The sequence below is a fragment of the Hippopotamus amphibius genome, chromosome 12, assembly GCF_030028045.1.
Source record: "Hippopotamus amphibius kiboko isolate mHipAmp2 chromosome 12, mHipAmp2.hap2, whole genome shotgun sequence".
NCBI classification, from domain to species: Eukaryota; Metazoa; Chordata; class Mammalia; order Artiodactyla; family Hippopotamidae; genus Hippopotamus; species Hippopotamus amphibius.
Genome location: NC_080197.1, coordinates 55,179,163 through 55,206,221, shown reverse-complemented (window position 1 = coordinate 55,206,221; position 27,059 = coordinate 55,179,163). Strand labels below are relative to the sequence as shown.

Sequence of the window (27,059 nt, the reverse complement as noted above, 5' to 3'; positions counted from 1 at the left end):
TAGTCTGGGAAGATCTCACATGGCGCAGAGCAACTAAGCTTGTGCGCCACAACCGCTGATCCTAAGCTCTAAAGCCTGTGAGCCACAACTACTAAGCCCACGTGCCACAACTACTGAAGCCCACTCACCTAGAGCCCATGCTCTAGAAAAGAAGCCACCTCAATGAGAACACTGCAACAGAGAGTAGCCCCCGCTCACCACAACTAGAGAAAGCCTGCCTGCAGCAACAAAAACCCAATACAGCCAAAAATAAATAAAATAAATAAATAAATTTATAAAAAAAGAAAACAATACTCTTTTGTACCTGTCCTTTTCTGCAAAACTCCTATATATCCTGGCTTCTCCCCTCGCCTCCTCAGAACAGTTTCTCAGAGCTATCTGAAATGCTGTCTCCCGGGCTGCAGTCCTCATTTGGCCCCAAATAAAGTTTAACTCACAACTCTCACATTGTGCGTTTATCTTTTTTTTTAAGTCAACAACAGGAACATAACATTGTTGATGGGCTTAGATTAAAACACTGCCCGTGATCCAGTGTCACATATTCTATACGGTGAGGAGCAGGGTCCTTGATTATTTCTCTTCACCTAGCAGTAATATTGAAGCCTTATGTATCGCCCTCATCTTTTAAAACTCATATCTAAAATTTTTCATCATAATTTTAAATACTTCAAAGGATCTAACTTTCTGTGCATTTTAGAAACTGACATTTTAAAATAAGGCCATAATGTTACTGTTTTAAATGTACCAGATGAACCTGAAACATAACACAGCAATTTGAAGCTCATCATCTTCCATTTACACAGATATGAACAGGATCTTCTTTATTTTTTTAATTAATTATTTTATTTATTTATTGGCTGCATTGGGTCTTCATTGCTGCACCCAGGCTTTCTCTAGTTGTGGCAAGTGGGGGCTACCCTGTTGCGGTGTGCAGGCTTCTCATTGTGGTGGCTTCTCTTCTTGCAGAGCACAGGCTCTAGGCATGTGGGTTTCAGTAGCTGTGGCACATTGGCTCAGTGGTTGTGGCTCACGGCTCTAGAACACAGGCTCAGTGGTTGTGGCACATGGGCTTAGTTGCTCCTCAGCATGTGGGATCTTCCCGGACCAGGGATCCAACCCATGTCCTCTGAACTGGCAGGCAGATTCTTAACCACTGCGCCACCAGGGAAGTCCCGAACAGGCTCTTCTTTAAATGACAGACATTTCACATCCTTTCCCCTTGAACTCATATTTCCATCTTATTTCCCCCTCAGCATTTTCTCTTTATGTGTTATACAGTTGCATTTTTAAATATTCTATTTATTATATCTCTTTGTAATACAAATACATATTCAATTAAATTTATTTTTTAAATTTCCTGTGATCAAAAGCACCTAAGTGCTGAATTGTTAAATACATCATAAATTAGAAAAAGTGATAAATTATTAAATATAAAAAAATACACCTCAATAATACAGGTGTAGCAGCTTTCTTTTTAATAAACTCAGTTATCTATGACTGAATATTATTTTTTGTTAGAATAAGAAAGCATACAGCATGAATTCTATTCATAGCTCTTATATTTAAACACTGTTCACATAAATGAGGACAGAAGTAGCCATGTTACAGCAGTGACTTAATTCTTTGAACACCCAAATTATCTGCAGAATCATAGTGATCTATCACCTTGCAAATGTTTAATGATCTACCAGCTGACAACTCTATCAGGTTCTCCTTTCACCTGGTTGAAAGCAAATAAATGAAGTGCACCAATCATTAGAGTTACCCATCACTAGATTCGTTTGTTTTCACAGTTTCTCAGAAGTACAGCAAAAAGGCTTGACCAAGACTTTGCAAAGACGACAGGCACCGTGTTCGGTCCAAAATACTCAGAGAGGGCTGGGAAAATTACCCTTAAGAAAGTAATTTTTTATAAAATAATTTTCTTCTTTCTCATTCACTCTAAATGTCCTTGTGTAAAAACCTGGAGCCTACAGATTTAGAATTTTGTTTGTGGCCAATGTCCATCACATGGCCTGCCAGTCCTCATTATCAAACCACGTGGCCAAATCACGCTTCCTGTGTCAAATCAGGTGAACCTGTTATGCATCCCCATGACAACCATCTCACAGGCCACCAGACCCTACTTCTAATGCCATGCTGCATTCTTCACAGAAATATGTATAGACGGGAAAGGACAGGAAGCCCTACTTGGGCTTTATGATGCCTTAATCAGAGGAGACTTGGCCGACACCAATATAACAAAATGTTTCATTGTGAGGTGCCTGTTTGTACCCCTGGGGCATAGTAAGATTCTGATATATGTGAGATATTCCTTATTTTTCTTTAAATAAGAAAAAGGCAACTGAAAGGGGAACAGGGCAAGGAGAATCAACTTGACACCTTTCCCCCAGGTGTGACCTCAGACCCAGATGTAAACTGTAGGATGTGAACTGTAGGAAAGTATCCGGATGCAGTCTGAGCCTCCGGACACAATTCTTTTAAAACAGTAGTACCCACGTACCCCTTAGAAAGTCTTCATCCACCCTTAGCAATACACATAAAATAAACCAGCTGTGGTCATTGAGATGTGAAACAAGGTAGCTGGATGACACCATCTTGGTGCATGATTAAGTCCATATTTTTTTTTCAAAAATAATTTTTTATTAGTTATCTATTGTACACATATTAGCATATATATGCCAACCACAATAAGTCCATATTTTAAGTAAGACCACAGATCTAAATTATCTGCACTTTGCAAATAAATTTCTCATCATGCACCAAATAACTACAATTCACACTAAATAACTTGGGAAACTGCTGGTAAGGCTCCTAAATGGGTCTACCTTGAAGAATATCAGTTCAACTTTTTGTCGTCTCCCCCTAGCACTTACAGTTCTGCATCATAAGTATTATAAACATAAAGCAGAGTGAGAAAAGGTTAAAAAATTGTAGAGCAGGAGCAATGACAGCATGACACATGCCTCAAAATGCCCCTTGCTGCGTACAACACATTAGGACTTAAATTTTCCGCAAATAAAGAGCTGCGGTCATGTATTACTACCTGTAATAATAACTGTGGTTATTTAGAAAAGCAGTTAAATCCTGGAGGTGCAATAAAGGCCATCTGAACATTCAAAAGGAAAAGTTGTCAAGCAGAATGATTTATATATAAAGATAAACACTAGCAGAGCTTTAAATTCACATTGTTTCGAAAAGGGGAAAAGATCACTTTTTTGCTTCATTATTTCATTGAGTTCCAATGACACTCACCGCCTCTGTGTGAACAGGATGCACAGCAAAAAGCAGCGCCGTAACAAAAGCAAGTCCACGATTCCTAAAGACAGTTTTGTCACAGGTGTACATCAGCATAAGGGTCACTAGGCAGTGTAAAATGACATTCACTGCATGGAAGTAGAACGGGTTCATGCCAGTCAAAAAGATGTTCAGCCTGTAAAAACAAACAAACCAAAACGGAATTAGCTACAAACAGAACACAAGCACAAGGAAGGCAAAGGGAATCCATCATTTTAAAAGATAAGTTATTCGATTAATTATTTTTAAATGATTTCCAATTTCAGGTTACTCTGTATAGACTATAAATTTTTTCCTATCTAAAAATTTTGCTATCTGCATAAATCACCGCAAATGCAATACAATATTACTTCAGAGAACTCTGTGGCCTCACTAAGAAGGCAGGCAGACAGGCGTGCAACCCCTTTTCCCTCACTCCCTGGCTGGTACAAATGCCCCCCCAGTACTCCTGCTTCACTGCCACCCCTTCCCAAGCAGCTGAGTGTTCAGAGGCAAGTCCACAGTGCTGCAGGTTGCAGCCACGGCCACCAGAGGTGAGAAAGACACCAGGAAACGGAGGCTGTGGTCAAGGTTGGGACAAACCAGGCAAGACCGTGTTCTCTCACCCACAGTGCCACCAGGAACCAAATTTCCAGATTATGCACAAGGAATCACTGTTGACTACCACCCCACAAAGGATCTTCAGGGCACCTACCCACTATTACCAGCTGTAGCTGAAATTACAAGGATGAAAAAGAGCATAGCATTTCAGAATTTGAATTAAATGTTTTCTAACACAAATTCCACTCTATCTCAGAATCTGAATTCTAAGTTTATGACAAAGAAACTAAGAAGAGAACCACATGGGGCTTCCCTGGTGGAGCAGTGGTTAAGAATCCGCCTCCCAATGCAGGGGACACGTGCTGGATCCCTGGTCCGGGAAGATCCCACACACCGCAGAGCAACTAAGTCCATATGCCACAACTACTGAGCCTGTGCTCTACAGCCTGTGAGCCACAACTATTGAGCCCATGTGCTGCATCTACTGAAGCCCGTGCGCCTAAAGCCCGTGCTCCACAAGCCCATGCTCCACAACAAGAGAAGCCACTGCAATGAGAAGCCCGTGCACCACAACAAAGAGTAGCCCCTGCTCTCCACAACTAGAGAAAGGCTGTGAGCAGCAATGAAGACCCAATGCAACCAATAAATAAAAAATAAAATAAATTAATTAAAAATGAGAGAGAGAGAACCACAAAGAGAAGGGAAATTTATTGTTCAACATTCAAAAACACTTTCCGGAGAACAGAAATGCACAATAGAGAGACTTCTGAAGGTAATCTTTAATTTAAAAACAGGACATAATGTCCCCAATTGAATCTCTGGGGTTACAGAAAAAATACCATTGCATAGGGAATGGTTCTCTTGGGAGAGCATACACACCGTAAGTGGTATCGCCTATCGTGGCCCAGCCCATTTTGCTGAAACAGTAATCCCACATCTTTATTCTCATGCTCTTGATGGGCTTGTCTTATACAAACACCTCCTCTTTGCCAAAAACAATTCAGAATCTACAAGTCAGCTTTAGGATGGCATGTGCATATTCTAAAGACTGGACTTGGTTCATGCACAGCTTTAACCAACACAATTTTAAACATCTCAGGCTTTATTTGGACACATGAATCTAAATGTCATAGTTACTAATCGACTCAATTTTCATTCGCACTGAAGTACACATGGTCCTAACTAAGCCTAGAAAAATGAATTGCTAAGAGGCACCCAACTTCAGGGCTCCAATGCAAGAGTTAAGACAACCGTGCTGGCAGACCCATGAGTCCGCACACACCCAAGGGGGCATAAGATAGAAGCCCGGGGTGAAATACATCATCCAGAGGGAAGGAGGAGAGGGCAGTGGACGAGGGGGCTGGCAGGTCCAGCGAAAGAAGGGGGGACAACGCCCCTTCCATTCCAGTACAAGAGGGCACACGTATGGCAAGAGAGCCACTAAAAATAAGAAAGCTCGGGATGGCAGAGCTGTGAGAAGGACAAGACCAAGTCCCAATCCTCTGGGAACGTGGGTGCAGTGCCCTGACGACCCATCCCCCTGAGGTTGATTTTATACTGTTTGCCACCTCATCAGACTGAGTTTTCCAGACTAGCTAAGCCATTCATTGAAAATTCACTCACGCCAATTTCAATGAGAGAAAACAGGCCATCTCACATGTGGTAGCTGGGTGTCCAAACTGAAAGGTCTCTAGGTTGTCAACACATATCAAAGGCTTTAAAACTTACACATCCTTTGGCCAAAAATTCCACTTCTAGGATTTTCTGTATGGAAATAACCAGAAAAGTATACAAAGATATATATACATATATGTGATAAGAAATACATATTTTGATCTTTATCCCAACTCCTGGTCAGAGACCCCAAAACCTTTGTAATTTCCTAGGCATGAAGGTGCTGGGAACATCTTTTGTTTTAATATTTGGTTTCTGCCCCCAAGTTCCTGGCACCAGGCTCCTAAATTCCTTGCAATTTCCTAAGAGATAAGAGCACTGGGAGCACCTTTTGTTCTAACACTTGGTCTTTGGCCCTGGTTCCTGACATCGAGGTCCTAAATCCCTTGGCATTCCCTGGGATAGGATGACTTCAGGATGGGGGCTGGTCATGAGAAAGACCACGCAGGGTTGGAAGCTTGGAACTTTCAGCCCCACCCCCATCCTCCGGGAGGGGAGAGGTGAGGGAGGCTGAGTTAATAACTGCGAATGCCTGGACTTCCCCGGTGGCACAGTGGTTAAGAAGCCTCCTGCCAATGCAGGGGACACCGGTAGGATCCCTGCTCCGGGAAGATCCCGCATGCCGTGGAGCAAGTAAGCCCATGCACCACAACTACTGAGCCCACGTGCCGAGAGCCCGTGCTCCACAACAAGAGAAGCCACCACGATGAGGAGCCTGTGCACCACAATGAAGAGTAGCCCCCGCTAGCCACAACTAGAGAATGCAATGAGGATCCAATGCTGCCAATAAATAAATAAATTTATTTTTTTTAAGTAATCAATTATGAACTTTAAAAAAATAATAATCGAGAATGCCTATGTGATGAAGCTTCCATAAAAATCCCTGAACTATGGGGTTCAGAGAGGTTCCAGTTTGGTAAATACATCAAGGTGCCAGGAGAGTGATGCAGCCCAACTCCAAGGGGACAGAAGCTCTCGCACTCAGGACTCTCCAGACCTTGCCCTATGCATCTCCTCATCTGGCCGTTTATCTGTATCCTTTATCATACCCTTCTTTATACAATAAACTGGTAAACATAAGTGTTTCCCTGAGCTCTGTGAGCCATTATAGCAAATTATCAAACCTGAATGGGGGGGGTGGTCATGGGAACCCCCCAACTTGTAGCCAGGTCAGACATAAATGTGGGTAACCTGGGGACCCAGTCCTTACGACTGGTGTCTGAAGTGGGGGAAATCTTGTAGAACTGAGCCTTAACCCTGGAGGATCTCATGCTAACTCCAGGTAGACAGTGTCAGAATGGAGTTCAATTCTGGACACCCAGCAGGTGTCGGAGAATTGTTTGGTGTGGGAGTGAACCCACACATCTAGTGTCAAATGTCCTGTGAATGTGAGTACAGGAAGAAATAGGAACTTTCCTGTCAATGTACAAAGATGCATCTCACTGTGTTAATTATAAAAATGGCAATACAGAAAAAGCAAGACATCTAATTAACTATTCCCACAGATATTATACTTTAGACCATAACTCTGGATTACAAATAATAGCACTGTTTTTAAAAAGAAGACAAAAGACTTGTTATTTTTCCAATGTATTTGTTATTCCACCATTTGAAAAGTAAAAAGCATCATTAAAGATGTTATTACTGTATTAGCACACTTTTATGGGTACTTCACATACATTCCTTTCCCCTCCCAAAATGATATAAAACCGTAGGCATGAGTCACCTTTGTTTCCATATGCATCATATCTGAAAATATGCAGATGTTATCCATATAGATTATTTCTGGAAATTGGTTAGGACAGAGTGCTTGGTGTTTTAAATGAATTCAATTAGATCCCAAAATATAAAAATAAACTGCTGAATGGGAAACCAGTGTAGTGATAAGGTAACAGTGTGAAAGCCCCTCACATGGTACCTGAAACTGGTGAATCTAAGCTTTGAGAAACCACCAAAAATCAAGAGTTAGGAGAATTTCCCAAATGTCTAAAAAGATGGAGCGTGAATTCTCCAAACTATAGATAAGGGAGTTTAAGATGAAACGATGACAAAATTTTAGACTTTATCCTATTTGTATGCACTGGAAGAAGGATCTCTGATTCTGAGAGCCAATATGACTTCACAAAAAGGGGGTTTAGTTGATTAACCACACATGTTAAGAGGAGAGTGGATGTGACAGACATCTCTATTTTAACAAAGGCATTTAATAACAGAATCTCTCAGCATCTCCTCGCATACGAAACAGAATAAAATAGATTTGCACAAACACAAAGAGTGGTGAATAATAAATCAATGTCTCCTTGGATGGAGACCTCCAGGGTATGTCACAGGGCTCTGATAATATCTCTGGTCTGTCCAATATTTTTATCAAAGTCTTAAATGAATCTATAGTGTATGCTAACCAAGTCTGCAGAAGACCTGGGAAGGAGAGTTACTTTACTGGGAGACTGAGTTTCGCAAAGAGTTTAAATGCCTGAAATTGTTAGTTAATTCTAACAGGATTAGATAGAATATGGATAACAGTAAAGACCCACATGTGGACATAAAAGAGAGCAAAATACTTGCAATCCAAATTAAAACTCTGCACATGGTATTGTCTAAGGGCTGTTAGTTTACCGTAAACTCAAAGAGTTACTGTGTCCTGGTTATCAAAACAGACCAAACCACCAACAGAGAGCCCAGGAAGTGCCTAAGTGAATATCCTTCATTTCTATTCACTCCAACAGATATTTATTGAGCACCTACTAGTTGTCAGGTATAATGTAGGGCCTGGAAATACAAACAGAAGACATGGCACCTGCCACCAAAGAGTTGATAGCACAATAGGAGAAAGAAAGAAAGATCATTAACAGTTAGCGAGAGGGACTTCCTAGGTGGCACAGTGGTAAAGAATCCGCCTGCCAATGCGGGGGACATGGGTTCGAGCCCTGCCCTGGGAAGATTCCACATGCCGTGTGCCACAACTATTGAGCCTGTGCTCTAGAGCCCATGAGCCACAACTACTGAGCCCATGTGCTGCAACTACTGAAGCCCACACGCCTAGGGCCTGTGCTCCACAACAAGAGAAGCCACTACAATGATAAGCCTGCGCACCACAATGAAGAGTAGCCCCGCTCGCAGCAACTAGAGAAAGCCCGTGTGCAGCAACGAAGACCCAACGCAATCAATTAATTAATTAGTTAATTAATTTTTAAAAAGAAAAAAAAAGAATGCCTCATTCTTAATAGTTAGTGAGAGAATTCTAGCAGTAGGAGAACCTACCAGGTACAGAGATAAGGAAAGGGAACATGAGTGGTATCCAACGTGGGGCAGCAGCCCCTCAGGGAACTACTTCAATGCTGGAGCATCTTCAAAGGACAGCTCCAGGATGCTGGGGGAGGAAGTCTCAAAGTGATGTCTCAGGGAGGTAGGTTTGAGGAAATGGGGGACACTCAGCCTAGAGAAAATGACAGAGAGAAATGATACCAAGCTCTCCAGAGGAAAGGCTCTCTGGCATATTTATGGCTATATCCTCAGTGTCTAGCACAGTGCCTGGTGCATGCTTCTCACATGAGAAAACAGGTGATTTTATATAAAATTTTCCAGCTTCTCTTCAAATATTAGAAGACCTGGCAACTCTGGACCTCCATGGCTGCATGGAAATACAGGTGCCCATCTACGTGGTTCAGGTGCTCATAATTGGCTGCAGAGTCTGCCCTGGGAGGCAGACTTCAGCTCAAAGAAAGACGTAACATCTAAAACTAGACTCGGTGTTTGGGATAAGCAGGAACGTCCTCACAGAAGCCTACCTTAAATACCGTCGAGAGAGAACAGTCTCTCAGGTTCCACATCGCCCTGAACGTACTTCCACTAGAGCATTTAATCGGTTTTTTGAAACTCTTTTACTGTGTGAAAGGTTATGACTCTCCATGGCAGTGACTCAAGTCTAGTTTTGGGCCCTGAACCTGGAATTTCCCTTGTATATAGAGCAAGTAACATTTAAGAGGGCTGCCCGTCTACTTTATGCCTGGGGACAATGTGAAAATTAGCCACCACCAATGAGCCCATGGGCCAAACTATTCTGATTATCCCCGCGTCCCCGTGCCCGTCAGGTAAAGGCTCTCACCCAGCCTTCAGCAGCGAAGCTCTGCCACTTGGCCTCCGGAACTCCAGGACCCATCACCCCCACTGGAGTCGGAAAGCCCACCTCTGAGACAGCATCTCCCACATCACCCTTGCCCCACAGAAAAGACCCAACGCAGAGCTTCCGAACCTGGCAGGCATGCCCTCACTCGTGCATTTCTCAAGGTCTCGGTGAAGGGAGAAACACCTGGCCCTCCCAGGGAACGCAGTAGAGGGTGGGAGCGAGGTGTGTGCAGACGATGTGATAAATGCACCCCAACATTCCTACGTCGGCGAACTTCTGGACTCCTTTCTCTACCATGCCAGGGAGATTTTGGCAACTCAACATCATTAAGCATAGACTCTCACTGAGTCCCAGGGGTTCCCAGGATTCTCAGTCACCAGTGAGCTAGTTACAATCACTGATCCCTTGATCCCATCCCAAGATATTCTAAGCCAGCAGATCTGAGACGGGGCCCAGAGATCTGCCCTAAGCAACCTAGTGATTCAAGACAGGTGATACCCAGTTGGAATGGCCATCATCAAGAAATCTAGAAAAAATAAATGCTGGAGAGGGTGCAGAGAAAAGGGAACTCTCCTGCACTGTTGGTGGGAATGTAAATTGGTACAGCCACTATGGAAAACAGTTTGGAGCTTCCTTAAAAAACTAAAAATGGAACTGCCATATGATCCAATAATCCCACTACTGGGCATATACCCAAAGAAAACCATAATCCCAAAAGAAATATGTACCATAATGTTCACTGCAGCACTATTTACAATAGCCAGGATATGGAAGCAACCTAAATGCACATGAACAGATGAATGGATAAAGAAGACGTGGCACATATATACAATGGAATATTACTCAGCCATAAAAAGGAATGAAATTGAGCTATATGTAATGTGGAGGATAGACCTAGAGTCTGTCATACAGAGTGAAGTAAGCCAGAAAAACAAATACCGTATGCTAACTCGTATATATGGAATCTAAAAAAATGGTACTGATGAACCCAGTGACAGGTTAAGAATAAAGATGCAGATGTAGAGAATGGACTTGAGGACACAGGGTGGGGTGGGGGGTGAAGGGGAAGCTGGGAGGAAGTGAGAGAGTAGCATAGACATATTTACACTACCAACTGTAAAACAGATAGCTAGGAGGAAGCTGCTGCATACCACAGGGAGATCAACTCGATGATGGGTGATGCCTTAGAGGGCCTGGTCAGGGAGGGTGGGAGGGAGTCGCAGGAGGGAGGGGATATGGGGATATATGTCTAAATACAGCTGATTCACTTTGGTGTACCTCAAAAACTGGTACAAGTGTGTAAAGCAATTATACTCCAATAAGGAGCTTAAAAAAAAAAAGACAGACGACACTCAGAACGATGATACATGGGTCTCAAAGCTTAAGGTAAGGCTGCATGCAGTTGCCACACTTAAGAAAAAAATCCAGCTTTCTCAGCAATAACACAACATACATTCTTTCCGGGTAAGAACTCTAAACCGGAGAAAAGAAAAAATTAAATGTACCCCTCATCTTCTGTTTTTGGAGTCTCAAATGATAGGTTCTCCAACACTTTCCTGGTGACTTTCCACAGCCCAGTACTAATTCTCCTGTCTTCCTCCATCACCATTCATTCTCCTTCTCATCTTCTGCCTTCATGACAGCTCTCAGATGCTTCTAAGCGCTTTCTATGGTCTCTTAGATCATTCAGCCAATAAACAACAACATCTGGTTCTTCTCGTTTTTCCTCTAAGGCGAATCCCTTAGGCCCTTCTTCATTTTGGTTGCTCTTCTTCTGCATTCCCTCCAGTACCAGGAATAAATCAGCAAATCATCACCACTTCATGTATCTAAAGAACCAAAGGATGTGATTCCCAGGCACCAATGCAAACAAAAGTGCAGAGGGGAGATGGTACCCTGAGGCCAAAGCAAAACACATGTTCTCACCCAGCTCTAGCTCCGAGGAAGCTGAAGGGAGGGATCAGGCAAAGGGGGGGTGGTCAGGAGGAGGCGGTTACAGTCACTACTGTCACATACGTACTCTGAGTGGCCACTGCAACAAAGAAAGGGTGAGGAAACTGAGGGCAGAAAGATCAGTAACCACAGAAGGAAGCAAGTCCCAGAAGAAAAACTCTTCCAGAAGTGAGTCAGCAAATAAAAATTAACAGATCAACACCAAATATAATCTATTTAGTTATAACTATAACTGAGCTGTCAATTTTTAGCAAATTCTTTTTCTTTCAAAGATACGTATGTTTGGTGGAGTTCCTAGATGCAATCAAATTCCAACACCGACTACCTGACAGCGTCCCCCACAAGACTCCCCTCACTCCAGACACCAGCGGTCCCCAGGCCGCCTGCACTTCTGACCAACTGGAAACTTGAGTGGTTTAGAAGCTCCCTCCCAGGAACCTGGGAAAAGACCAGACAAATTCTCTCTTGGGCAGCACTTAGGGAGAGGAAGTCGCAGTCACCTTGAGAAAGTATTTTCAGGTCCTTATACTTCATTTAATCCAATATTTCCAAGTATTTCATGTCTATCTCATTGACTGGAAAAAGAAAATGACCTTACCTTACAGATAGCAGGACACTGGCATGGAAGACCTTTTGCTCCCCTGAAAGCAGGGTGCAGAGAGAACCCTGTGTAATTCTGGGGTTTGCCTCAGAAGGTGAGGCTGCTGTGTCCAGCCTTAAAGTGTACAGCAGGCACCCCAACCATTACGCTTCAACACAGCACACAAGCGCGTGGTCCCTAAATGCTAAAGATCTCACTCTCCACAGAGGGTCACAGTCTCAACAGAGCAACACTGCCCCTTTCCGGACCCAAGCTGCCCCTTAACCTCCCAGTAAGCAGGGCCACTGGAACTCTCTGTGTGTGTCCCGCAAATTCCTTGCCTGCTTCCACTTTTCTCTTTGACAGACGAAGAGAAAAGATACATAAGCCAAGAAACAGGTCCAGCAGACGTCTCCCTCTGCATTATAAAGGTGTACCCCTACCTAAATGTTTACCTGAAGCAGTCAGGCATTCACACACATGACTGATTCCTTCATTCTTTAACCAGTAATTCACCTAGCCCCTACGGTACATGCCAGGCACTATGCTAGGTGCTTAAAACTCACCTCGTGGAGTTCACACAGTAGTGAGAAGAGATAAAAAGCCACAATGATAGGTGATGCCAGATAACAACGAGGGCTACCGAGGCAAAGAGGTTAGGAGAGCAGTGTTGTGGTCCGAGCGCGTGTTGGAAAAGAATTTCCAGACACAAGGCAGAATGCAAGGAAGACAGAGTCTATTAGAGAGAAGGGATGCTGCGAGAACAGCCGGCCAACTTCCTGGAAGCCAGGGAAAGTCGACCATGAGCATGGGTTGCCTGCCTGTTTTTATAACCAGGGAACCTGCAGTTATCTGCTGACTGGGCAGAGTAGGTATACTTTTAGTGTGCTGAGCGGGAGAAGAAGGGGGCAAATATCCTTCCATATATGGGATGCGGAAGGGACAGGGCCTGCTGCTCAGGAGGGCTCTGGGACATTGCAGTGGTTACACTGCGACAGAGGGATAGGAGTCCTGTAACTCTCTGTTCGGGCAATACTGGCCCTTTGAGTTTATCTTGTTCTTTGTTCCTTGGAGCACACCACAAGAAGGAGAAGAAGGATAAAACACGGAGAAGCATCCGCTATTTTTAGATCGGATGGCCAGGGAAGGCCATTGTGATGAAGTGACATTTGAGCAGAGACTGAAGGTGGTGAGAGGGGAAGGCATGCACAGAGCAGGGGAAGAGCATTCCAGGGAGAAGAAGCAAGTGCAGAGGCCCCTGGCGGCAGCAGCTGTGGCCTCTACCAGGAACACAGACTCGAGAATGCTGGCATAGGTAGGATGAGGTAGAGACGGACAGACTAGTGGTCAGAGACACGGCGGGGGTCAGATCAAACAGGGCCTCCTACAACAGAAACCATCTCCTATCATTTAGAAAAGGAACCCTGCCATCACTGAGGCATGATCAAGCACTCCTCACCCTCCTCTTTAAGTGGGGTGATTATGTATTTCAAAGTTAGGAAAACCATGAATGTAACTCCAAAGGATGATAGAAAAAAACATTCTTAATTAAAAAAGAAAAAAAAAAAAAAAAAGACTGCTGAAGCAGAAGATGTTTTCCAAGCCTTCACTGATTTGAGGAAATCATCTATAAACACCCTCATGGGGCTTCCCTGGTGGCACAGTGGTTAAGAATCCGCCTGCCAATGCAGGGGATACGGGTTCAATCCCTGGTCAGGAAAGATCCCACATGCCGAGAAGCAACTATGCCTGCGTGCCACAACTACTGAAGCCTGTGTGCCTAGAGACAGCACTCCACAAGAGAAGCCACCGCACTGAGAAGCCCAAGCAACGCAATGAAAAGTAGCCCCCGCTCGCCGCAACTAGAAAAAGCCGGAGCACAACAAAGACCCAACGCAGCCAATAAATATATAAATTAATTAATTCATTAACTTAAAAAAACTCTCTCATAATACAGAAATATGTTCCTCTCATTTTCCATCCCTCTTACACCACCAACCAGACTGTGGTATAAAGGCTATCTCAGTCTAAAGCACATCCTAACAGGCAAGGATCATAATCTCCTCCTCTTTGGGTTTCTAAGATAACTTTAGTTTGGCATGAAATTTTCAGAGGCCTTTTTTTTTTTCTTTCATTTTTCTCTATAAAATCTTTATTGCCTTCAAGTACATTTTTCCTTAGCTACATTCATCACTGAACATCCTAGACAATCTAGTCAAACATCCTAAACAGTCTTCACTTGTCTCCTGTCACAGACTTAGAAAACAAAATTATGAGTCTTGTAGCAACAGACCATGTCAAAATGAACTCCCATAGAGGTCAAATCAAAAGGAACAGAACCAAAAGGAACATGCCTCCACTTCTTTTAGGTTTGGGGCATAGGAGTTAGAGGTGATTTTCATGGCTGACACATCATTTGTGACCAAAAGGTGCAAATTGATGCAAAAAAAAACTCTCAAGATCCAAACATGAAAATGTTGCAAAGCCTTACAGCTACACATATTAAGATAATCTATTTTTTAACTCTTGACATTTTAAACCACCCACCTTCAGTCATCTGATTTATATTACCATCAGAAGCCTTCAATAAAATAAAACTTCATAGCAAGCTAGTAGAATACTATGATTTAATAGCCTAAACATGGAAAGGGAATCAAGGTCATTTAATTTGCCTTCACTTCCCCATCTTTAACATGGAAAAACCACTGGTCCTTTCTTGTTGAAGGAAGCTTCTCCTTGCTTCTTTTTTTTTTGGCTGCATTGGGTCTTCGTTGCTGCACAAGGGCTTTCTCTAGCTGTGGCGAGCAGGGGCTACTATCCATTGTGGTGCAGGGGCTTCCCCTTGCGGTGGCTTCTCTTGTTGCAGAGCATGGGCTCTAGGCGTCACGGGCTTCAGTAGTTGTGGCATGCGGGCCCTAGAGCTCTCGGGCTTCAACAGTTGTGGTTCTCGGGCTCTAGAGCACAGGCTCAATAGTTGTGGTGCACGGGCTTAGTTGCTCGATGGCGTGTGGGAACTTCCCAGACCAGGGATCGAATCCTCATCCTCTGCATTGGCAGGCAGATTCTTAACCACTGCACCACCAGGGAAGTCCCCTCCTTGCTTCTTGATATGGAATGGCACTGCTAACCATCCAGCAGGAGCTTCTTCTCAAGAGAAAGGGGGAGGGAGGAAATAAAATTTAAAAAACTAAGCATCTTTTATATCAAGCAAGACCATTTTTCAAGGTGGGGATTATGGGCATTATGAGGTTTGGTTCTGTGTCAGTTCAGTGTCTACAAAGTGACTTAATGTGCTTCTCCTGGTTCCAGAGTTAAAAACACATCAAGGCCAGTGAAGGGTAAAGAAGGAAAATAAAAAAGGTTACTGCTGCAGATTAAGTTTTCACAGATGTTTTGATCCTGCGCTACAACAGTCCAAAAATATTCCTGTGTGCTCTTGGAAATGAGATTATGAAAAGGCTGAATAGATTTGACTAGAGACAGAAATTCATTAGAATTCTAAATTCACTTCAAGCAACACAAAGAAATGATCATTTGTATCAGTTAAAGTTTGATCAGAGAAGCAGAACCATCAGGAATGATACAGCAGAAGGAATCTGCTACAGAGATGTGACCTTTCACAATCACAGAACTCCTTAAATAGCCTATGCGAGGCTGCGGCTACTGTGTCTACAGCAAGTGGAAAGCCAGCAGGGCAGGCATTCAAGAAGGAAGGATGGGCTTGAAGTAGAGGAAAGGAGGGAGGGGCTGGAACCCCCAAAGATGAACTAGAATACACTTCTGTTTCTTGCAGCCTCATAGGCTCCAACCTGAACGTTGGGAGTGGCTCGCAAATAGGCCAGCAGTCTCCACAGAGCTGCACACACACCTGTACTGTGATTCCAAGTGGCTAAAGGAGAGCTGCAGAATTCCGGAAGAGCTCCAGAATCAACTACTGTTGCACACCACAGCAGGTTACGCAGCAAGCCCGGGACAGCGGTGAGCTGTGACACACGAAAACCTACACCCACCTACTGAGTGGGGACAGGGCTGCTACAGAGCAGGACCCTACGTGGCCTTCCCAGGACAGATCCCCCCCCCGCCCCCATGTCCTCCAGCTGCCTTTTGTCTGCAGAAAACCTTGAGTCAAAGAAAATATTTAATCAGAGAAATGAGAAAATGCAGAAGCAAAGGAAAAGCTGTCAAACAAGACTTAATAATAGTTTAGTCATTAAACAAAGTCAAGGGCCTTTAGTTCCTCCTCAAGGGCTACAGACAACATTCTGAGCCATATCCTTTGAGCTGTTTCGTAAATACTGAAACCCCCACCAGGCGGAAGAAGTTAACTACGTGATGACCAGACCGTAACCATGACATAAACCACCACAATTCCCAGAAATGGCCTCAAAGAAACGGGAACAAACCGACCCTGGAACTGAAGACTAAGTGTATTTAAAGCAAGATGACCCTGATCTGACCACCAGCGCATGACCAATTTCACGGTGACTGTCAGAGCTGACTGTGCTGTTCCTGCACGTAGCCCCCTCCCCGCCGCCTATACATCCCTGAAACACCCCTGTAAAAGCTCTTGTCCGCGGATTGTCAGTGGGCAGTTGGCCTTTGGACATGGGTCCACCTTCTCCTCCAGGTGCCACCTCCAAAATAAAGCAAACTTTCCTTTCCACCAACCTTGCCTCTCAAGTCTTGGCTTTCCAGCAGTGAGCAGCAGGAGTGCACTTGGCGAACATGGCCACTTTGAGGCAGGCTGGGACCTGGGAGCCTTCGCAGAAGCGCTGCAATCCTTGCACCTGGAAACACCTCTCCTTGAGCAACAAAATACAAAGAAGCTATATGGGACTAAAAGTAGCAGCCTGCGTGCTCAGTTAGGGCAAATTCTGGGCAAAAGATACAAAGAGACCAAAAACCCAACTGCCACTTTTGAAGAGCCCTGCGCGTGCCCCCTGCACACACCACTTAACGGAGGGGGGCCACCTAAGCCACCCCTCTGGCCCCACCCCTGGACACACCCTTACCCTCACCCCACCTCCGGGAGTGAGAACAAGCAAGGGAACCTGTTGCTTGTTCTCATTGCCCCCCCACAGAGGAACCCCAATCAAGCCTTGCCTGAATTTGTCTGACCTCTGATCAATTTCTATTGATTAAGGAGGCCAAGAACCCTGGTCAGTAACAACTTCACTTTCACTTTCCAAACCTCAAAGAAATTTCTCCTGTCCAACTCTCGCCCAGTACAACACAGGAAAGGAATTTCTAAGTGGCAGGTCCAGTTAGCTACATTGATATGGTACAAAGCCACCACATCTTCATAAGCTGCCTTCACTTTCCATTGTGCCCTGCCCTCCAAACTGACAAAAACAGACATTCTAATAATCTATTTTCTCACTTCAACTTCAGCCCATTTCTTATGTGAGAAAAACAGTGAATAGTATCTTTCTACCCAAGCAAGGACCTTTATAATAGCAAGTATTACGGTGCCTTCCCTGGCAGTCCAGTGGTTAAGACTTCACTGCAGGGGGCACAGGTTCAATCCCTGGTTGGGGAACTAAGAGCCCACATGCCCTGTGGTGTGGCCAAAAAAATTTTTTAATTAAAAAAAAAAAAAAAGCGTTACACATTTTTTTGAATAAATAAGTTTTTTATTTATTGTTTATTCTTAAGGGAATTTCTAGCAGTCAATATGTGTGACATTCACTCCTTAATCGAAAACAATAAACTACTATTTTTATTTAAAGAACTTTTACTGAGATACAGTTAACAGACAATAAGCAGCATATATTTAGAGTGTACAATTTGGTGTCCCAATCTCTCAATTCATTCCCCACCAACCCTCCCTGCTTTCCCCACTTGGTGTCCATGTGTTTGTTCTCTACATCTGTGTCTCTATTTCTGCCTTGCATTTCCTCTTTCATAGTTGTTAGCATCTGCCTTATGTATTGAGGTGCTCCTATATTGGGTGCATATATATTTATAATTGTTATCTCCTCTTCTTGGATGGATCCCTTGATCTTTATGTAATGTCCTTTCTTGTCTCTTGTAACATTTTTTATTTTAAAGTCTATTTTATCTGATATGAGTATTGCTACTCCAGCTTTCTTTTGATTTTCATTTGCATGGAATATCTTTTTCCATCCCCTCACTTTCAGTCTGTATGTGTCCCTAGGTCTCAAGTGGGTCTCTTGGAGACAGCATATATATGGGTCTTGCTTTTGTATCCATTCAGCCAGTCTGTGTCTTTTGGTTGGTGCATTTAGTCCATTTACATTCAAGGTAATTATTGATATGGATGTTCCTATTACCATTTTCTTAATTGTTTTGTTTTTGTTTCTGTAGGTCCTTTTCTTCTCTTATGTTTCCCGCTGAGAGAAGTTCCTTTAGCATTTGTTGTAAGGCTGGTTTCGTGGTGCTGAATTCTCTTAGCTGTTGCTTGTCTGTAATGCTTTTGATTTCTCTGTCAAATCTGATGGAGATCCTTGCTGGGTAGAGTATTCTTGGCTGTAGGTTCTTCCCTTTCAACACTTGAAATATATCATGCCACTCCCTTCTGGCTTGCCGAGTTTCTGCTGAGAAATCAGCTGTAACCCTTAAGGGAGTTCCCTTGTATGTTATTTGTCCTTTTTCCCTGGTTGCTTTTAATAACTTTTCTCTGTCTTTAATTTTTGTCCATTTGACTACTACACGTCTTGGCGTGTTTCTCCTTGGGTTTATCCTGCCTGGGACTCTCTGCACTTCCTGGACTTGGGTAGCTATTTCCTTTCCCATGTTAGGGAAGTTTTTCAACTATCATCTCTTCCAATATTTTCTTGGGTCCTTTCTCTCTCTCTTCTCCTTCTGGGACCCCTATAATCCAAATGTTGGTGCGTTTAACATTGTCCCAGAGGTCTCTTAGGCTGTCTTCAATTCTTTTCATTCTTTTTTCTTTATTCTTTTCTGCATCAGTGATTATCACCATTCTGTCTTCCAGATCACTTATTCACCCTTCTGCCTCAGTTCATCTGCTATTGGTTCCTTCTAGTGTATTTTTCATTTCAGTTATTGTGTTGCATATCTCTGTTTGTTTGTTCTTTAATTCTTCCAGGTCTTCGGTAAACTTTTTGATCTTTGCACCCAGTCTTTTTTCAAAGTCCTGGATCATGTTCACTATCATTATTCTGAATTCTTTTTCTGGAAGGGTGCCTATCTCCTCTTCATTTAGTTGTTTTTCTGGGGCTTTATCCTGTCCCTTCATCTGGTACAAAGTCCTCTGCTTTTTCATTTTCTCTATCTTTCTGTGGCTGTGGTTTTCAGTTCCACTAGACGAAATACTGCTGATACTGCTTGATACTGCTGTCTGTCCTCTTGTGGAGGAAGCTACCTAGGAGGCTTGTGCATGCTTCCTGATGGGAGGAACTGATGATGGGAGGAATTGATGATGGGTAGGGCTGGGTGGGTGAAGCTCAGTGACACTTTAATCTGCTTGTCTGCCAATGGGTGGGGCTGTGTTCCCACCTTGTTGGTTATTTGGCCTGAGGCTACCCAGCACGGGAGCCTACAGGCTTTTTGGTGGGGCTAATGGTGGACTCTGGAAGGGCTCACACCAATGAGCGCTTCCCAGAACGCCTGCCACCAGTGCTCCCGTCTCCTCAGTGAGCCACAGCTGCCCCCCACCTCTGCAGGCAACCCTCCAAAACCAGCAGGCAGGTCTAGTTCAGTCTCCTATGGGGTCACTGCTCCTTCCCCCTGAGTCCTGGTGAGTACACTGTTTTGTGTGCCCTCCAAGAGTGGAGTCTGTTTCCCCCAGTCCTGTGGAGATCCTGCAATCAAATCCCGCTGGCTTTCAGGGTCTGATTCTCTGGGGATTCCTCCTCCTGTTGCTGGACTCCCAGGTTGGGAAGCCTGACGTGGGGCTCAGAACCCTCACATTAGTGGGTGGACTTCTGCAGTATAACTGTTCTCCAGTTTGTGAGTCACCCACCCAGCATTTATGGGATTTGATTTTAACGTGATTGCGTCCCTCTTACCATCTCATTGCGGCTTCTCCTTTGTCTCTGGATGTGGGGTGTCTTTTTTGGTGAGTTCTAGTGTCTTTCTGTCGATGACTGTTCAGCAGTTAGTTGTAATTCCGGTGCTTTTGCAAGAGGGAGTCACAATAATCTACTTTTAATAAAAATATCAGTTTGAGTTTTGTACTGGGAAAGACCCTGTGAAGAAGGTGAAGAGCCAAGCTATAGAGTAGGAGGAAATATTTACCAACCACATATCTGATGAAGGATTTATATCTAGAATACATAAGGAAATCACAAAACTCAATATTTAAAAAAAAAAAAATCCCTTTAGAAATTGACAAAAAATATGAAGAGAAAGTTTAACAAAAAGGACATACAGAAGACAGACACATGAAAACATATGTAACACCATCAGCCATTAGGGAAACGCCAATTAAAGCCACAATGAGATGTCACTGCACACCTACTAGAATGGCTACAATAAAAAACAGTGACAATACCAAGTCTGGTGAGGAAGTGGAGAAATGATTATACATACACTGCTGACAGGATGGATGCAAAACAGTTTGTCAGTTTCTTAAAAAACTAAACATGCAACTACCATATGACCTAGCAGCTGTACTCCTGAACATTTATCCCAGAGATACAACAAGTGATGCTCAGATAAAAACCTGCAAATGAATGTCTGTTGCAGCTTTATTTCTAACATCTAAAAACTGGAAACAACCCAGATGTCCCTTAACATCTGAATGACTAAACACACTGTGATACACCCATTCAACGGAATATTACTGAGCAATGAAAAGGAACAAACTATTGATACATGCAATGATCTGAATAAACTTCAGAGAATTATTCTGAGTGCAAAAACTCAAAGGTTACACCTGCTATGGTTTTAAATGGAGCATTTCTGAAATGACAAAATTATAGAGATGAAGTACATATTGACTGTTTTTATTGATTAGGTGTCTATAGCTATGATAGGAAAACATGAAGGTTCTCTGTGATAGAACTGTTCTATATCTTGACTGTGATGGTAGGCTCACGTGATAAAACTGCATAGACTAAATATACATTCGACAAAAAGAAAAAGAAAAAGAATATGTGTAAAACTGGTGAAACCTGAATAAAAGCTGTGGATTGTATCAAGGTCAACTCCCTGGTTGTGACTGTGTACTACAGTTAACACAAGATGTTACCACCAGGGAAAATGGATAAAGGAAATGAGGGATTTCTATATTATTATTTACAGCTGAATGGGAATGTACAATTATCTCAAAATTAAAAGTGTTTTTTTAAAAAATGGGTTTGCAAAGCATATAAACATACTACAAGAAAAGAAAAATATAGGCTAATTTCCCTGATGAACACAGATGCAAAAATTCACAACAAAATACTAGCAAACCAAATTCAACAACACATTAAAAATAAAATCATACACCATGAAGTGGGTTTTATCACTGGGATGTATAGATGGTTTAACACACACAATACAGTTAATGTGATACACTACATTAACAAACCAAACAATAAAAATCACATGATCATCATAAATAGATGCAGAAAAAAACACGATGAAATTCAGCACACTTCAATGGTAAAAAACTCTCAACAAACTAAATTTATAGGGAATTTATCTCAACATAATAAAGAAGATTAATGAATAGCCCACAGCTAACATCATACTCAAAAGTGAAAAACTGAAAACTTTCCCGCTAAAGTCAGAAACAAGGCATGAATGCCCACTCTTGTCACTTCTATTCAGCATAGAACTGGAAGTCCTAGGCAGAGCAATTAGGCAAAGAAAAGAAATAGAAGGCACCTAAATCAGAAAGAAAGAAGCCAAATTATCTGTTTACAGATGACATGATCTTCTATGTAGAAAACCCTAAAGACGCCACCAAAAATCTATCAGAACTAATACACAAATTCAGTAAAATTGCAGAATACAAATATCAACAAAGATCAACTATATTTCTATACACAAAGAATGAATCATACAAAATTGAGGAAACAATCTCATTTACTATAGCACCAAAAAGAATAAAATACTTAGGAACAAAGTTAACCAAAGAGATGAAAAACGTATACACTTAAAACTACAAATCACTGATGAGAGAAATTAAAGAACACACAAATAAATGTAAAGACATCCCATGTTCATGAATGCGAAGACTTAATATTGTTAAAATGTCCATATCACCCAAAGCGATCTATAGATTCAATGTACTCCTTATCAAAATCCCAAGGCATTTTTTAAAGAAAAAGAAAAAAATCATAAATTTCATATTGACCACAAAACATCCTGAATAGATCAAGAAGAACAAAGTTGAAAGCACCACACTTCTGACTGCACAATATATTCCAACGTTACAGTAATTAAAACAGTACACTATTGGCATAAAAACAGACATATAGACCAATGAAAAAGAATACAGAAATTAACCCACATATATATGGTCAAATGATCTTTGACAAGGGTTCCAAGAATACCCAATGGGGAAAGGATAGTCTTTTTGACAAATGGTTATCCACATGCAAAAGAATGAAATTAGACCCCTATTTTATAACATACACAGAAATCAGCCCAAATGTATTAAAACTTTAAATGTAAGACCTGAAACTGTAAAACTCCTAAAAGAAAAACATAGAGGAAAAACTTCATGATGTTAGGCTTGGCAATGGTTTCTTAGATATGATAAAAGTACAAACTATAAAATCAAATTAGACAAGTGGGACTATATCAAACTTAAAAGCCTTTGCACAGCAAAGGAAACAAATCAACAGAGTGAAAAGGCAACCTACAGAATAAGAGAAAATATTTGCAAACCAAATATCTGATATGTTATTAATATCTAAGAAGTATAAGGAATTCCTACAACTTAAAAAAAAAGAAATTAAATAACCTGATTTTAAAATGGTCAAAGAACTTGACTGGACATTTTTCCAAAGAAGACATACAAATGGCCAACCGGTACATGGAAAGATGCTTAACGTCACTGATCATCAAAATCTAATTATGCTGTAAAGCAATTATATTCCAATAAAGAGCTTTAAAAAACAAAAAACAAAAAAAACGCAAATCATGTGCTAATCATGCAAATCAAAACCACAATGAGATATAACCTCATTCCTGTTGGGTTGGCTTTTATGGGGAAAAAAAAAAGGTAAGCAATGGCAAGAATGTGAAAAATTTGAAATCCTTGTACACTATTGGCAAGAAAGTAAAATGGGGCAGCCACTATGGAAACCAGGATAGACGCTCCTCAAAAAATTAAAAATACAATTATCATATGATTCAGCAATCCTACTTCTGGATCGAAATCGGGATCTTTAAGAGATATATGCACTCCTGCGTTCATCGCAGCATTATTCACAATAACCAAGATATAAAAACAACTTAAGTGTCCATCGCCAGATGAACGGATAAAGAAAAGTGATATACATATACATGATGTAATACTATTCAGCCTTAAAAAGGAGGAAATCCTTCAATGTGCAACAACATAGAAGAACTTGGAGAGCATTATGCTATGGGAAATAAGCCAGTTGCAGAAGTCCACTTCTGTGAGGTATCTAAAATAGCCAAACTCAGAGAAACAGATAGTAAAACAGTGGTTGCCAAGGGCAGGGTGAAGGGAGAGGGCACCAAGAGTTGCTGTTCAACAGGTATATAGTTTCAACTATACTAGTGTGAGAGAACTGCTGTAGAACACGGTGCCTATAGCTGGCAATACTATACTGGGCGCTTAAAAATTTAAGATGGTAGATCTCATGTTAGGTGTTCTTACAAAATATTAATTAATTAATTATTAATTGAATGTTTTAAATTCTAAACATTTTTGCTCAAACAAGCTTAAGAATACGGTTAAGGCAGTCTGCACATATTTCAAAGGCCACTTTGTTTTCACCAATTATCCAAATAAAAATCATAAAGAGAGGACCTATGTAAAGTTCCCAGACCAATGTTTGGTTCACAGTGAATAGTTAACAAATGTGATTTTCTGTCCCTCCTTGTAACAATTTTCAGAGTTGTGTGGGCCTAGCATTGTTAATGTCATCCCTTATACATGCCCAGCCTCATGCTATTGCACTAGAAGATGCAGTTTCACCTCTGGTGACTGTGATGAGAAAGCCTCCACGTCTTACGCAAATCAATGCCTGTGAGTACAGAAAGATTAGTTAAATTTCCCTTTCCAAAGAGGCACTATTCCTTTCCAGTCAGTGCTCTGTTGCACTCAGGATCTGCAACTCAATCTTCTCAGGAAAAAAAAAAAAAAGTATATCTTACACAGCCCGTAAGATACACTCTACAAAGAGCAATGCCTCTTAGCAACCAGGCTGCTGTTTATAACCAGTGAGCATCACAAGTGAAGAGTGGCCCCCTGCTCCCTCAGTTTTCCTTCCCCTTTGCCCTGTTCTGCCCAACACCTGCTTTCCTCCTCATCAATGGCCTTGCCTCACTGTCTATTCCTTTCCTCCCCTCCTCTCTCTTCTGTCCTTGCCACCTCCTATACGAATTTAAAAACAAAAAAAATTTTTTTTACAAAGTCAAGAAGTGAAGATACTCTTCCCCACCCTCCACCACGTGGGCACAGGCATTTGACCCTGATCTTTGTATACCGAACATGTTCAGAGCAGGGACCTAGATGGTCTCCGTGGCTGTTACAAGCCCAGCACACCTCATGCTATGAGCTTCCACACCTTAAATCAACCAACAAATCTCTCCGTCATAAATGAAAAAGCAGGTCGATTTAGAAGTTACACACATGTTGTGCCACCTAAGAATATGCCATTTTAAGAAACATTTAGGTTAAAAAAACAGGACTGAGCAACTTATTAGCTGAGGTTATCCTTCAGCTGAAAAACAAAACCACTTTCCAATAGGATAAATGTTTATAAAATACTCTCTTCGGAGTTAAATGTGTAATTTCCTCACCCGCCTTAAAACATTCAACTTTCAGTTGAATAATTAAGTCCAATCGCTCTGGTTTCCTTTTCTAAGTCAACAGTCATCTGTCAAGAGCCCTCGGCCTCCAGGTCTGGGCAGGCTTTCCAAGGCTGCCAATACCATAAAGACGAGTTCATATTACACCCGCTGGAAAAGGCTTAAAAAGCTGATGATACTGAACCAATATTACTTCAACAGTTTTGTCCGGCACATTTACAAGCTTAAATGCTGAGCCAAATTATAAGGGGTTGAGTCAAGCTCGCGACGCGCGAGCCAGCACCTCCCTGGAATCAGCCGTTCTCCCCTTCCACCGGAAGGTAGCCCTCTGTTAAATTCAAGAACACACTCCAGCCCGCAAACACCTGGCGTTCTCTCCATTTCCCTTTGCACCTTATTCACACCTAAAATGCTGAATCATGACTCCGAGGTTGTAAAAGAAAAACTACTTCAGCTGGGACGCCAGGATCCCCAGAGGATCCCACGCTTTTCTGCCTTCCTTTGCTCTGCAGCTTTCAAAGCCTCAATCGCGAGCCCTTCCCGCAGACAGCGGAGGCTCACGGAGCAGCCGAGGCTGCGGGTCGGGAGGGCACCTCTGCCAGCGGTCCTGCTCCTCCCCAAACCCACGCAGCCCCGGCAGCCCGCCCCTCCTAAGGAGCTGATGCACTCCGCATCTGCAAAGCTGACCAACAGCCGCCCACGAATCCCCAACTTGGAAGCTTCACCATCGCAGCCACCCGCCCGGAGCTCGCGGGGCCCGCGCCGGTCCCACAGGGGCGAGGTGTGCGGAGGCGGCTCCCCCAGTCCCTTCGCAGCCCTGGCCCCCGAGACCAGCCCGCCAAGAGCGCAGACGCTCGGGAAAGTCGATCCCAACTCGCAGCCCGCGCCTCCCTAACCGCCCCGGGAGCCCGGAGACGCGGGGCCGAGCACCACGGAGCACAGGGGCGCGGGCAGCCTGGGAAGGAGGGAGGCGTGGAGGGGAAGGGGCGGCAAGAAAAGAAACGCCCCCCAAGCCAGTCCCGCAACTTCTCCCAGCCCGGGTTGGGGGTGAGGAGAAGCGGCGGCGGCTGCTGCGAGCTCGGGGGTAGGGACTCACTTGAAGGTGAGGACGCAGAGCGGCCGGTAGGACTTGTGGCTGGTGTTCTCGGCCATGCCCTTGCCCCAGAAGTCGTTGGCGAAGATGCCCCAGCGCAGCGGGGCGCCGGGCCGCACGTCGGGGTTGTGGACGATCGCCCACACGTCGTCGTGCACGAACTCGCCCCGCAGGGAGCGGCCGTAGCACAGGCAGCTCGCCCCGGCCAGCAGCGCCGCGGCCCCGGCCCGCGCGAGTCCGCAGCCCCGCCGCCGGGAGGGCGCGCGGTCCCCGCCGCCGCCTCGGGCAGAGCCGGTCACCACCATCGCGCCGCCGCCGTCGCCGCCTCCGCCCTGGCCTCTCCCGGGCGTCTGGCATCCTCCCCGGCCGGGGCCCGGGCGCGGCGCGGCGGCTGCCCGGAGGCGGGCTCGGGCATGGTCCGCGGCAGCTGGACCGGCCGCCGGCGCCTCGCGCTCCGCCGCCGCCTGAGCCGCCGAGTTGGCCCAGCAGCAAATAAACAGCCGTCCCCCCGCCTCCCGGGGCCATCGCCACCTCCTCCGCCCCACTGCGCATGCCCCGCTCGCGGTCGCCTCCGCCCCCCAATCCCGGGACCGGCGCCACTCCCCCCCACGCCCCGCACCCTCCGCCCGCGCCCCGGCTGGGCGCGCGCTCAGTCCCCCGGCGCCGCGGTCCCGGGCGGCGAGAGTCCGCGCGCAGGTGGGGCGGGGTCGCGGGGCTGCCCGGCGCGGCGGGGAAGGGGCACCCGGGGTCCTGTCCGCTGTGCCCGCGGTGCTCTCCGCCCCCCAGCATCTCCCCCAGCGGGCTCGGAGGAGGGCCTCCTGGCGGCACCTCAGGCCCCGGGCCCGGACGCGCTTAGCAGGGGCGCAGCC

The 27,059-nt window shown here is 44.1% G+C and overlaps 1 protein-coding gene across 6 annotated transcripts in view; it reads right to left on the bottom strand.

Annotated features, from left to right (window-relative positions):
- Positions 1–26,641, bottom strand: part of TMTC1 (transmembrane O-mannosyltransferase targeting cadherins 1) — a 264,322-nt gene extending 237,681 nt beyond the window's left edge. For all 6 annotated transcript variants that reach the window (XM_057702301.1, XM_057702302.1, XM_057702307.1 and 3 more), the window contains exons 1-2: positions 26,194–26,641; positions 3,256–3,433 (exon numbers count right to left, since the gene is read on the bottom strand). In XM_057702301.1, the coding sequence (XP_057558284.1) occupies positions 3,256–3,433; positions 26,194–26,495 (480 nt within the window). In that variant the 5' untranslated portion in view covers positions 26,496–26,641. The remainder of the gene's footprint in view (positions 1–3,255; positions 3,434–26,193) is intronic.
- Between the last annotated feature and the right edge of the window lie 418 nt (positions 26,642–27,059).